This window comes from Pterocles gutturalis, unplaced genomic scaffold (genome assembly GCF_000699245.1).
Source record: "Pterocles gutturalis isolate BGI_N339 unplaced genomic scaffold, ASM69924v1 scaffold5989, whole genome shotgun sequence".
NCBI lineage: Eukaryota > Metazoa > Chordata > Aves > Pterocliformes > Pteroclidae > Pterocles > Pterocles gutturalis.
The window spans coordinates 9075-20171 of record NW_010130448.1 but is presented as its reverse complement, the minus strand read 5'-3'; the positions used below and the strand labels follow the sequence as shown (position 1 = coordinate 20171).

At 59.8% G+C, this 11097-nt stretch overlaps 1 protein-coding gene across 1 annotated transcript in view; it reads left to right on the top strand.

Moving 5' to 3' along the window:
- ABLIM3 (actin binding LIM protein family, member 3) overlaps positions 1 to 11097 on the top strand; it is a gene marked incomplete at its 5' end in the record, with an annotated part of 20278 nt that overhangs the window by 2726 nt on the left and 6455 nt on the right. The window contains 9 exons of the mRNA XM_010080218.1: positions 348 to 474; positions 611 to 704; positions 5016 to 5103; positions 6514 to 6572; positions 7132 to 7203; positions 7558 to 7713; positions 8860 to 8889; positions 9475 to 9604; positions 10442 to 10540. Coding sequence (XP_010078520.1) covers positions 348 to 474; positions 611 to 704; positions 5016 to 5103; positions 6514 to 6572; positions 7132 to 7203; positions 7558 to 7713; positions 8860 to 8889; positions 9475 to 9604; positions 10442 to 10540 — 855 coding nt within the window. The remainder of the gene's footprint in view (positions 1 to 347; positions 475 to 610; positions 705 to 5015; positions 5104 to 6513; positions 6573 to 7131; positions 7204 to 7557; positions 7714 to 8859; positions 8890 to 9474; positions 9605 to 10441; positions 10541 to 11097) is intronic.

Here is an 11097-nt window from a genome sequence, read left to right as displayed (position 1 = left end):
GGCTGGGGTGACTGGGTGCCAGCGGAGCCTCAGAGGTCCAGCTGCAGCAGGAGGCTTTCCTCCTGGCCATTTTGCTGAGAACAAGCAGAGGTGGTATATTCCTATAAAGAAATGATCCCCAAGGGGCTGCCCCTGGAGTGGTCTCAGCAGCAGGGTTTTTATAACAGCAGCATCCCCTAGAAAAGGAGCTCCTCTGGGGCAGGGTGCCAGGACACACCGGGTTAACCAGCCAGGGTGCCTTGGGGTGAGCCTGCAGATGTGGGTGTTCCTGGTGCACTGCTGAGCACCCCCTGCTGAGGAGCTGCGGTGGTCCTATGTGCCCCCCTCTCCCCTTCCTGTCCCTCCAGACTGTGCAGGCTGCAAGGAGGAGATCAAGCAAGGCCAGTCCCTCCTGGCCCTGGAGAAGCAGTGGCACGTCAGCTGCTTCAAGTGCCAAACGTGTGGGATCATCCTCACCGGCGAGTACATCAGCAAGTGAGTACCATTGTGCTGGCAGCCACCATGGCTGTGCCGGCCATTGCCAGGCTGTGCCTGCTGGGGCTGCCCTGGGGGGTGCCCAGCCTGGCTCCCCCAACACTCACCCCCTTCTCCTCTACTCCCTCTCCTAAAGGGATGGTGTTCCATACTGCGAGTCCGACTACCATGCCCAGTTCGGCATCAAGTGTGAGACCTGCGATCGGTACATCAGCGGCAGGGTCCTGGAGGTGAGTCCTGGCGCTGCGGCCACCCCATCCTGGTCTGTAGTAGGGACCATGTGTATCCCACCCCAAGGTACATGCCTTGGGGAGACATGGGAGTGTCCCCACCATGCTCCCCCCATCCCACCTTCTGAGCATATCCCTGTGCCGGCAGCCTGACTGTTGCCTTGGAAACATATCCAGCCACTGCTGCCTGCTGCAGAGCTGGGCGAGGGGCTACAGCACCCTGCCTGCAGGCAGCTATCCCCTTGGTACACCCCTTTGCAGGACAGCCCCTGGCACAGGGGTCCCCTGCCCTGGGACAGATCCGGAGGAGGCTTTGCCCATCGCCTCACTGGCCAGCGGCAACGGCTCTGGCAGAGCCACCAAGGGATGCAGGGGTCCCACGGGGATCCCACAGCAAGGCATGGATGTGGGTGGTCATGGAGGATGTTTTGGGCAAGGGTAGAGCTGCACAGCCAGCAGAGGTGGGGGAGTGGGGTTTGCTTTTGGGGAGGGACAGAGAGGTCCCTCAGGGCTGCTCCTTCCCATCAGCAGAGAGGCAGGGGCTTCCTGCAATCCCTGCTGCTGGAGCTGAGGTGTCCTGTCGTGTTTTCTCTTCCCGCAACATTTGCAGGAGAAAAGAAGAAGCTGGAAAATCCAGTCTGAGAGTAAACTAAAGGCCCAGGAGGCAGAGAGGTGTCAGAATGAAACCTGTTGTGGTTTGTAGCCCCCCTGGTGATGCTGTGGGGCTGGGCTGTGGTGGTGTAGAGAGGCAGTAATGCTGAAGGTGTGCTCAGCCACCCCTAAGACCTTCCCTTTGTGGGAAGGGAAGATTTGGGTGGCATTGACACCCACACCTCTGCCATCTCCAGACGCAGTGATGGGAAGCTGTATCCCAAAATCAGAGCTACTGTGGCTCTGCGGTGAGCCAGACCACAGGTGCTGGAGTGGCAGTGGCTGTGTAGGTCTCCAGCTGCGAAGAGCTGTCCCAGGACACTTCCAGCCTTGTTTCACTCACAGCCTACCAAGTGGTCACCCTCTCTGTTCCTGCCAGCTGGGCTGGCCTGGCCTGAAAGCACCCAGCCTGGCCAGGGAACCTCTCCTGAAGCTGGAACCAGGTGCCAGGGGCCCTCCAGCATCTTTCCTCTCTTCAGGGGGCTGTCTCTGCCTGGGAAGGCTTTCTGCTGACCTCAGGCTTCGGCAGCAGTCCTGGCACTGGCTGCTCTTAGCCTGAGCTCAGCGCTGCAGCGGCTGCTGTGGGCTGGCTGCCCATCATGGGACCCCTTGATTAGCAAATGTCTGAGCAGAGCAGGGTGAAGCCAGAGGGTTCCCCGAGGTCAAATCCCTGCTGCTGCTCTCCCAGGCAGTCTGGTCCCTGATAGCCCCCTGCAAGGACAGGAGCATCCTCAGCCACCCCAGCAGGGCGAGCAGGCTGGGCGCTGCATGCTGTGGGATGTTCAGTGTCTGAGGGGGGGTGCAAGGAGCCACAGGGCACCTGGTACCCCTGCCCTGAGCTCAGAGGCTGTTTTGCACTACTGCCTCCTTGCTGCACCACTCTCGGGGTTTTCCTCACTTGGCCCAACCATGGTGGAGTCAGGATGAACACAGGATGTTCCTGCTGCTGCATGTCTAAGGGCAGGGACAGAGCAGCTCTTGACAGGCACAGAGGAGGTGCCTGCGAGGTGGAGATGGCCCTGGGGCGGTGGCAAAGAGGCAGCCTTCCCGCTCTCCATTGCCTCTATCCCCGCCTGGCTGTTCTCCCAGCATTAGCTCCGCTTCATCTTCCCCCTCTTCCCTGTGCGCTCCATCCCAGGCTCTGCTCCCAGCGTGGCTCTCCCAGGCTGGAGCCACTGGCCAGCTCTGCGGGGCTGTGGGCGGAGGCTGTCTGAACCCCAGGAGATGCTCCCCATGGCCCTTGTCTTGCATTAGCACCTCGCCTGCCGCACCCCGGTGAGGGAACCTTCCTTATGCAACCGACTCCGACGGGCTAGAAGTAATGCGCCTCAGCGCCGGTCCCCGCGGGCAGAGCCCAGGTGCCACCTCCTCACAGGCACTGTCATGGAGCCAAGGTTGGGTTTGGGTGCCAGGGAGCTGTGCCGGGCAAGCACCACGAGCCCATGGACACCCCTCACCTCCCCATGGCCAGGGCTGAGCCTGTGCTGCCACCCGCCCTGTGCCTGCTCACAGTATTGAGCAATCTCCTGTAAAACCAGAGGCTTTAATTGTCTTCTCCAGAAGAGCACAAAAGGGAAGGGGTGCCTTTAAATAATTTTAGGCCTTAAGGAGCCTTCTCGTGCTATGCGGGCAGCCTCCAGGCTTTCCCAGCTGCTCTGAGCTGTGCAGCCAGGCTTGGATGATTAATGAGTCTTTAAGGGACTCCAAGTGATAACGAGCAGAGCTCTTCCCTCGCAGCCTCTACCAGCCTTTCACCAGCTGTAATATTAACCAACACAAGGTTTGTGTATGGTTTGGAGAGTTACTCCTCAAGGGGAAGTGGTGGGTGTTGAGATGTTGGGTGGATTTTGGAGAAGGTCTGTGTTGAAATGAAAGGTGGGATGGGGCTGGTACGGACTGCTGGGGGAGCAGCCAGCCTCCTGCCCCCTCCACACCCTCCACACCCTGGTGTGCAGAGCATCCCCTGTTGGCACAGTCTGACCTGTGACAGCAGCCCATATTGTCTAGATAGGAAAAGCTACATAGGTTTATTTTTTTCCCTCTTACTGTCAGCACACCAAGCCATTGAGGGTACCAAGAGAGTCCAAGAGCACCAAACCCCTTCCAGAACTGGAGAGGGACTGGGGGGAGGTGGCACGTGAGTCATCAGGGCCCTGTGTCCCCGGCATTAGCTGTCCTTAGCCAGCTGGAAATACAGGTGAGGGGAACTGCAGGCACACTGGCCCATAGCATTTAGGAGCTGGGCTTTAGCTGGATTGGTTTTAACCTCTTCTCCCTGTGTTTGTTGCTGTCTCCTCCGACTGATGCAGCTCAGTGTGCCTGGGCTGGGTACGTGGTGCTGGCTGGTGGGTGCCTGCTGGGAGGGTGCTGGCACAGACAGGGGTGTGCGTCCGGGGGCTGGGGCAGAGCAGGAAGAACTGGCTGTCCTTAGGGAGCCTTGGCAGGGCTGATGGGACATCTCCCTGGAGCAGCGCTGTGAGACTTGAGGAGCATACTGGCACGATGGCAATGACACCGAGGGCTTCAGATGAGGCTTGCAGGGGTAAAACCAGTTTAGACTCTCTATAGCCTGGAATCACATGGTGTGTTTGCCCCTCATTTTTGGCATAAACTGGAGGGCAAAAGCCACTGGCTGCCATCTGCACCTCAATAACATTGAGTTCCGGGTTGATTTTTATGGGCAATCAACTGGCAGGTTCTCAGTTATCCTCACAGCAAATTTGCTGTTGATCCTCCCTTTTTCAAACCAGCTCTAGCCCCCTCTATCATAACGCTCCCCTTTGTCAGCCAGAGCCTCATCTTTCTTCTGCTGCCTTAAATTATGCTTCCTCTTTTCCTGGATTATTATGGGAGTGAAATGTCCTTTGGGGTCAAGCTGTAAGAGCACAGCCTGGATTCCTCCTGCCCTGAGCCGGCTCCTACCTCCCAGCTCCCAGCCCAGAAAACGAGCCTACAATTGAAATGCTAGCAGACACTTTGAGTGGAAAGAAGCTACCAATTAGAGCTATTATCCCTGTCAAAGAGCAAAGGGAGCAGCCCAGCTCCTGCTCAGCTGGGGAATAGCCTGTCACTAACACTGAAGGTTGGGCATGGCTTCTCAGAAGGAGAAAAGTTGCTTTAGGGCAAGGGGTTGGCAGTGGTAGCCTGGGTGGATCTGACAGCAAGAGGAAGTGAGTGCTCTGCGAGGTTTATCTTTGGGGCCCTTCCTCTCCCTTTACTGTGTCCCTGCTGTGACATCCTGGGCCAAATTTGCTGTTTCTCATCACACGTGTAGAGGGAAGGAGCTGGTGCAAAGCCATGGCTGTTTGGCTGAGCGTTACTGCAGGGAGTCTCGGCTATTTCCAGAGTCGAAGGACAATTTATTAGGGATGAGGTTTGTAGGAGTACCTTGTTTGGGACCTCCTAGCTCTGCTTTCCTGCAGGTTGGACAGTTCAAGGAGAGCGGAAGGGTCCAGGTCCAGCTTGTAGTCCTCCAGAAGTGCTGGTGATGAAGCGGTCTCTGGTTTTTTCTGTACACACAGTGGTCTCTGAGGCCACCTTGAGCAGTTTTGCCACGTTCACCTCATCCTTGCCTGCAGCAGAGAGGGCTGGCTGGGATGCGGGCAGGTTGCTGTTCCCTGGTTGCTCATGGACCCTCCCTCTTCTCTGCTGCCCTGGCAGGCGGGAGGGAAGCACTACCACCCCACCTGCGCCAGATGTGTCCGCTGCCACCAGATGTTCACGGAAGGAGAGGAGATGTACCTCACAGGTAGGGATCCCACTGGGGCGAGGAGGGACTCCCCTGCCCCACGCCAGGGCACGGACCCGAGAGGGGCAGAGCAGCGTGGCTCCGTAGGGGTGTGCTGGCTGTGGGGGCACTTGGGGTTCGGGTCCTTATGGTGATCAAAGCTAAAAGAGTTTCTTGGCACAGCAGAGTCCCAGTGCTCACCAGCAATGCCAGAGCCCCCTCTCCACAGCTCTCCAGCTGCTGTGCCCTTCCTGGGCTGGGCACCAATTGTTGCTCTCCATGAAATCTTCCCTGCTGCTGAGCTGGAAGAGACTTCATTCCTCGTAGGCAGCTTTTTGCTCCCTGCATGGCAGGAGAGCAGGGCCAGGCATGCCTGGATGTGTCCCTGGCCTGCGCTCAGCGAACAGATGCTGGGATGGGTGCAGAGTGCCTGGCTCCTCACCCTCCCCAGCCCCAGGGGAGGTGGTCCAGGATCCCTTTCCCACTGCCCCCCGAATTCCCCTGCCCAGGTTATGCTGCAAGCAGCACCGGAGGGGTAAGGCTTTTTCTTGGCACAGGCAGATGGTTTGGGTTTGGTTTTGGCGAGGAACTCTCCCCTGCCTGGAGCTTGCCTTAGGGGCTATTTCCTGCACAGAGGGAGGGTTTGTTTTCTCTTGGTAACCTGTGTTTGCTTGTCACCCCAAGTCACTAATAACCCTGTGAGTGGGAGAGGGGGAATTGTGCACTGAGAGAGCCAGAGTCGGGGTCCCAGCAAGGCACTGCCGGGGGCAGCAGGGCAGGTGTGCTCAGCATCCATTGCAGGGCACACCTGGGCGAAGCTGGGTGACTTTGCTGGTTCCAGCCTGGGGGGCACGCGAGAGGCTGTGGGTGCCCTGGGCTCAGTGTTACCCCAGGTTTAACCAGCAGGAGCTGCCTGGCTGAGCGCTGGTTGGGCTGGGCCACCAACACCCCCGGATTGCTGTCCCAGGTCAGCAGTGTTGGCCACTGCATCTCAGTGCTCGAGGGCTGTGCCATTTCTGAGTACAGACACCCCGTCCCCACTGCCCTGCTTTCCCGTAGGCACACACCTGTGGCCGTGCCATATAGTGGGGAAGGTGCTCAGGAAAGCCGGTGGGACCCAGCAGGTGATACCCTCGCGTGCACTTCCTCAGGGCCCCCCATCTCCCTCCTGCTCTTCTCCCCATGGAGAGATTTTGGTTCCCACCTCCTGCCCTGCAGGGCCCCCCCGGAGCTGCCCCCCAGCATGTGGGGGTTGTATACCTAAAGCTGGGCTGCTGCTGGGGGGAGCAGGGACATGTCCTGCTTGGGGACCATGGGCTGCAGGGCAGGGACAGGACAGGACTCCCCCGTGGCAGAGGGAGCTGGACAGTCCCTGGCAGCGGAGGTGAGCTGTGCGTGGAGCTGAGACGCTTTCCCTTTGCCACGTTGCAGGCTCCGAAGTGTGGCACCCCATCTGCAAGCAGGCAGCCAGAGCAGAGAAGAAGCTGAAGGTAGGTGGTGGGGTGAGGGGCATCTCTGAGCGGTGGCACATCCTGGGTGACACTGCCCCCAAGTCCTTGCTGGAGATGATCTGTTGTGGCAATGTCCAAACCTGGGGTGGCTTCCTGAGGCTGGCACAGGCTCTGTCCCTGTTCCCCAGAGAATGGCAGGTGGCTGTTAGCGGGGATCCAGCCCCTGGCTGGCACCAGCCCATGCCACAGCTGGGGAGGGGGCACAGCGGTCCCCTCACTACCTTCCTGCACCCCACAAGCTGTTGTCCCCTCTCTGTGCCTGGCTGGTCACTGGCACAGCTGCCCGCTGCGTCATGCCAGGCCACTCGCCTGACCCTGGATCTGGCCTCAGGACAGACCAGAGCGCAAAGCTGGACACAGGGCAGCCTGCAGCGGACATGGGCACCGGCAACGAGTGGATGAAAGGACAGAGGAACTGGGCCTTGGGTGAAATTCAGCCCCAAAACCAAGGATTTGCTTGCCGCACCCAGCACTGCACCTGCTCAGGGGTCCCTCTGTGCCGTGCTCTCACCTGTGCTCTGCTTTTCTGCCCCCACAGCACAGAAGGACATCAGAAACCTCCATCTCTCCCCCTGGTTCCAGCATCGGCTCCCCAAACCGTGTCATCTGTGTAAGTACAGCTCTGCCCCTCGTCCGCGCAGGGCAGGTCGGATGCTCCGGCCCCAGGGAAGGGAGTGACAAGCCCAGTGTTTGGGGACAGTAAGGACAAGCCATGCCCCCAGCCTCAGTGGCACATTATGCCATTGGCACAGATGGGGAGCACTTGGAGGGGGACAGTCCCACCCTCCCAGCTCCTCTGCCCCTTCCCACTGCTGCCTCTTGGCCATCTCTTCTTTCCTCCTCCTGCTGCTGGGGTGACGGTGGACTCTGTCTGCTCTGTGCTAACTCTGAACTGTGCGTTCCAGCCTCCCCTTCCTTCCCTCCTGCTCTTCCTTTCCATCTCTTTGTGTCTCCCTCTCCCTAGGCTAAAGTGGATAATGAAATCCTTAATTACAAAGACCTGGCAGCTCTTCCCAAGATTAAAGCCATCTACGAAGTGCAGCGTCCTGACCTCATTTCCTATGAGCCCTATCACAGATACACGTCGGATGAGACGCTGGAGAGATATAGCTATGGGGAGGTACCGAGTCTCCACCTGTGCAGGGAGCCCTGGTTTGGGCAATGGGGGAAACTGCATGTGGGTTTGCTCCCTCCAGTGGGAATACTGCAGGGATGCAGGAGCAGGAGTGAGAGCTCTCCTGGAGGCCCCTCATCCCTGGGAAGAGAGCCTGAGCTGGAAGGGAAACCTTGCTGCTGTTGCTGTAGAGTAAGAAGGAAACCAGTGACTGCAGCTGATTCCTGCGCCCTGCCCACGTGTGCTGCAGACCCGGCGTGCAGGGGCAGATGATGCTGCATGGGAGAAGTTGTCCTGGGGAGCAGTGTGGCAGGGAGCTCGCCCATCGCAGCCTGGAGGAGGCCACACAGCACATGTGTGTCCCTCCAGGATGGGGGACAGGCAGCTGGTAGGGCAACCTGATGGCTCAGCCCAAAGCCTGGCCCCTGACGGGCATTGTCCTGCGTGCATGGTGCCTGCTCTGCTTTAGCTGGAGTGGGGACCGAGGCTGGCCCGGACCCCCAGCCCTGGCGTGGCATCTCCAGAGCACAGCAGCACTGCCCCTGATGGGTGCTGGCCCCACAGCCTGGGGAACGGGTCTCAGTCAGTGTGTTTTCACAAGTGTGTGATGAGATGATGCCCAAGCAGCATGTGGCACAGAACTGCCCTGCCCTGCTCCCCCAGGCAAGCTGGAGCTGATGGATGATTTCAGTAAGTCCGTGGAAGAAAAGAAGTTCTGAGCAGTTCTCACAGAGATGGGAGACCTGAGGTGGTCCTGGGAAGAGGACTTAGTAACAGCCAGCAGCTGCATCCCTTACAGCTTTGGTCCCAGGGCTTCTCCCAAGCTGCTTTTCTTTGGCTCGCACAGGGACGGTGTGGGCAGCGTGGTCCCCCCCCTTGCAGCCACATGCATTAAGGGGCTCCACCAAGGTCTGTGAGAGGAGGCACAGGCTGCCAATTCGAGAGGGGCCATCCTCACGCCAGCTCTGCTCCCAGCCCGCGGCTCCCTGCCCAGCGTCCTGACACAGTTTCACTGTGCCACCAGCTGCCCTGGCTGTGATGAGGCTGTAACGTGGGGAAAAGGAGCTGCTGTGGGACCTGGGTCTGTCACTGCTCCCCTTAACTGTGCTCTCTCTCTCTCTCTCTTGCCTCTTTGCCTCATGCTGCCTCCAGTCCCTGGGGACCCTCTCCCCATACTCACAGGTAATGCCCCCGTGTGCACCGAGGGGTCTGTCATCCGCTGCCACTGCAGGGTGTCCCTCTGTCCAGAGACCACTGGGGCTCTGCTGAGTGTCCCCCTGCCCAGGTGCTGCCCTGAGGTGGGGGGAGATGGGGGAACCAGCCCGGGAGGGTTCTGTCCTTCAGGTCCTGGGCAGAGCGGTGTGCTGCCCTCCCTAGCAGAGCAGAACCGGGGTGCAGGTTCTGCCTTGTGGAGGGGGACACTGGAAACTGGGAACAAGCTTGGGGGAAAGGGATGATCTCCAGGCAAGGGGTGAAATCCCCCGGCCAGACACCATTGCCTGGTCCCAAACCCAGGGCTTTGCTGCCTGCGCATCCGCGGCGGGGGGGCCGGGGACAGCAGGCGGGTGGCCACCGCGCCCTGGGAACACCTTCCAGCCACAGAGGACATACACGCTGCCCGCATGTTACACTGCAGAGTGTGCACACTCCCAGGCTGCCACAAGCATGGGGATCCCCCGCCATGGGACACCCCTCCGCAGTGGCCTGCCTCATCCCTCATCCCGCCAGCTCTGACCCTCCTCTCTCCATGCCTTTCCCGGTCCACAGGACATCTACGAGAGTTTTGACATGCGGCAGAGGCGAGCCTCCAGCCCTGGCTACATCGACTCCCCCACCTACAGCCGCCAGGGCATGTCCCCCACCATCCCGCGGTCCCCCCACCATTTCTATCGCTCAGGTGAGGATTCCAGCTGCAGCCCCAGGCTAGGCTAAGTTCAGACCCCCAAGTAAAGCCTTGGTGGTCCCTCCTCTGGCAAGCAGGCAGGAGGGCTGGGGGGTCTGCAGGGGGCTGACAGCAACGGGAGCTGTGGGACAGTGACCAGCTCTGCTCTGTGCATCCTCCAGCTTGCCTGACTTGTCTTGTGAGCAGTGAGGAGAGGCTGAGGGAGCTTTGTCTTGGCTCAGACCCAAACTGGGATTCATGGAGGATGGGGTGGAGGGGGAGGTGACCCGCAGGTCCAGTGAAGACCCCTCAGCTGGCTTGGTGGCTCTGGGAGGGGGGTGCACGAGAGTGCTTGTGCCAGTGCTGTAAGGGGGGGTCCTTACACACACGGGTGCACGCCCTGGAGCATGTCGGAGGAAGCAGAGTGTGTCTGTGCCGTGTCTCCCATGCTTCAGAGCCAGGGAGCAACGACTGGCAAAATCCGAGGTCAGTAAGTCCAGAGGTCCCATGTTCCCCAAGCTCCCCCCATGCTGCACTGCCACGGGCCCGTTACCGTTCGCCTCTGCAGCGCACTCAGCTTTCCCATCACCAGCGGCGGGGCAGCCTGCTGCCCTGAAACAGCCCCCGCATGCAGGGTTTCCTCTGCATCCCGTCTTCCTCCAGAGATGCGGGAAATCTTCCCCTGCTGCAACACGCCCCATCCTGGACCACTGCCTGGTGCACATCCCCATCACCCCAGCCACATGGGTCACCCCCTGCTCTTCTAACACTGCTGCGTTTAACACCCGTTTTCTTCTGCTTCTTGTTCTCTCTCTCTGTCACTCATGGCTGCTTCTGCTCGGCACCGTGTAGGCACCGCGAGCGGGTGCAGCTCCCCCTACTATAGCCAGTTAGATGTGAGGTCCTCCACTCCAACCTCATACCAAGCGCCCAAGCATTTCCACATCCCAGGTAGGCTCTGGAGCACCCCTTTTTTTTTCTGTGTCTGTGGCATGCCCGCATGTGCCGTCCCCCCTGTGTCGCATGCGTAGCTCCACCGCCTGCCTAGAGCCAGCTGGCAGCAGGATCTACCCTGGTAGAGGCCATCCATAAACAGGACCTGCACCTTGAACCCTCCTCCCTCCCCATCACCACCTGGACTTCCCACAGCCACCCGGAGTCTGCTTGATCCTTGCAACATCCCTCTTCTTCCTCTTCCCCAACCTTCCTCCACCCTCCACAAGAAGATGAGTCCCCTGCAGAGAGCCTGCCCCCTCCCCTGCCTCCCCCCCAGGATCACGAGCTGAAGCGTGTCTGCCAGAGGTACAGGTGACTATTTTATACTCCCCCTAGGGCCCGCCGCTCCCTCCCCCCAGAGTCTTCTGGGCTTGCCAGATGCCTGCTCCCCTTCTGCAGGGATTGCAGGGGGCCACCAGGTAAGGGCCACCACCCACTCCCGGCCACGCAGAGCCAATGGGGACGGGGATGGAGCGGGAAGAAGGGGAGAGTGGGGAGGGAAGCAGGCAGAG